A 1,835-nucleotide genomic window follows, 5' to 3' on the forward strand; every position below is an offset into this window, starting at 1 on the left:
TATATATATATATGTATATATATATGTATGTGTATATATATATATATATATATATATATATATATATATATATACTGGATTCATTAGAATCTAGGTATATAATATGTAGGATGCCAAGAATATGAACACGTTGGACGCTACTTGTTTCAGCATGGTAGTTGGTGAATTGGTCATTTTCTGCTTCTATTTCACCTGTTTATGCGTTTAAAATTTACCTGATGATCGCAGGCTTTTTGCTATGACATAATTTAAGAATGCATCGATAAAGTGCTGCCAAGAGTTTTGAACCCCACTTGTGTTCTTCTTATATATTTATATGTATGTGTGTGTGTTAGGAATTGATATATAGTACAAAAATTCCTGTAATTTTTCTTTTTTCAGCTTCTCCAAGATATGTGCAAATAATGGTCAAGCTGTCCGACCTCTTAAATCGTTTGGGATCATCCTCCGATACTGGCGAAGAAGAACATTCTGTTGTGCTATCAGTCACTTCAAAAGGGTTTTCTGAGAAAAAAGAGATTCCAGTCTCAATGAAGAGTGGCCATATTTTCATCCAAACCTCAAAGCCAATTTATAACCCAGGGCAGACAGGTGAGTAAATAATGTATATATTTGTGGGTGAATGTATGGTGTGAATGAATGAATGAAAATATAGAGTAGTTAATGGAGCACTCCATCGGTTATGATGCTGAGGGTCCCAGCTGATACGATCAACAGAACAGCTTGCTCGTGAAATTAACATGCAAGTGGCTGAGCAATCCACAGACACGTGTACCCCTAACACAGTTCTCAGAGAATTGTTTCAAATTTTGGCATGTGGATTGCAAAGTCAAAGGAAGAGTAAGTCAATAACATTAATCCCAATGAAACAATTCTTATTATTATTATGAAGGGGGTGAGTTGGCCAAATCATTAGCACACAGGGCAAAATGCTTAGTGGTATTTCATCTGTCCTTACATTCTGATTTCAAATTGCACAGAGGTTGCTTTTGTCTTTTATCCTCTTGGGGTTGCTGTAATTGAGTAGTCCCCACCCCACAAATTTCAGGTCTTGTCCTTATAGTAGTAGAAAGGATTATTATTATTATTATTATTATGTTTATTAGTAATTGTAAGGCGGTGAGCTGGCAGAATAGTTAGCATGCCAGGCGAAATGCTTAGCAGTATTCTGTTTGCCATTATGTTTTGAGTCCAAGTTCCACCGAGGTCAACTTTGCCTTTCAACCTTTCGGGGGTCAATGAAATAAGTACCAGTTATGCACTGGGGTCAATGTAATTGACTAGCCCCCTTCCCCCAAAACTTTTCAATGCCTTGTGCCTAGAGTAGAAATAATCATTATTAGCATCTGTTAAAGTAACAAGCTGGTAGAATCATGAGCATGTTAGACAAATGCTTAACCACATTTCTTCGGACTCTTTACATTCTTGACTCAAATTCTGCCAAAGGTCAACTTTGCCTTTCACCATTCCAAGGTTGATAAAATAAAGTAGCAGTGAAGTACAGGAGTTGGTGTAATCAACCAATCATTTCTCCCTAAAATAAAAGTGATGGCCTTCTGCCAAAATTTTAAACCGTTTTTAATAGCTGTTATATATCAAGGGGTGATGTTGTTATATTGTTGAACATTACATTCACATCTTGAGATTTTAAAGAATTCAAAGAAGTCTCTCTTTTCCAACAGTTAGAATTCGGATTGTCACTCTCAATGAAGATATGTTACCAACAAAATTTCCAGTATCATTTAGTATCCAAGTAAGTTCTGCTTAGTTTCTTTACTCTCAAATATCTATACTCAGACACATACACATATGCACTTGCGCATATATATCTGAGT

The 1,835-nt window shown here is 35.7% G+C and overlaps 1 protein-coding gene across 1 annotated transcript in view; it reads left to right on the plus strand.

The window, feature by feature from the left end:
• LOC106880930 (complement C4-B) overlaps positions 1-1,835 on the plus strand; it is a 50,041-nt gene that overhangs the window by 1,039 nt on the left and 47,167 nt on the right. The window contains exons 2-3 of the mRNA XM_014931106.2: positions 382-591; positions 1,683-1,753. Of these exons, the coding sequence (XP_014786592.2) occupies positions 382-591; positions 1,683-1,753 (281 nt within the window). The remainder of the gene's footprint in view (positions 1-381; positions 592-1,682; positions 1,754-1,835) is intronic.

This window comes from Octopus bimaculoides, chromosome 21 (genome assembly GCF_001194135.2).
Source record: "Octopus bimaculoides isolate UCB-OBI-ISO-001 chromosome 21, ASM119413v2, whole genome shotgun sequence".
Lineage (NCBI taxonomy): Eukaryota > Metazoa > Mollusca > Cephalopoda > Octopoda > Octopodidae > Octopus > Octopus bimaculoides.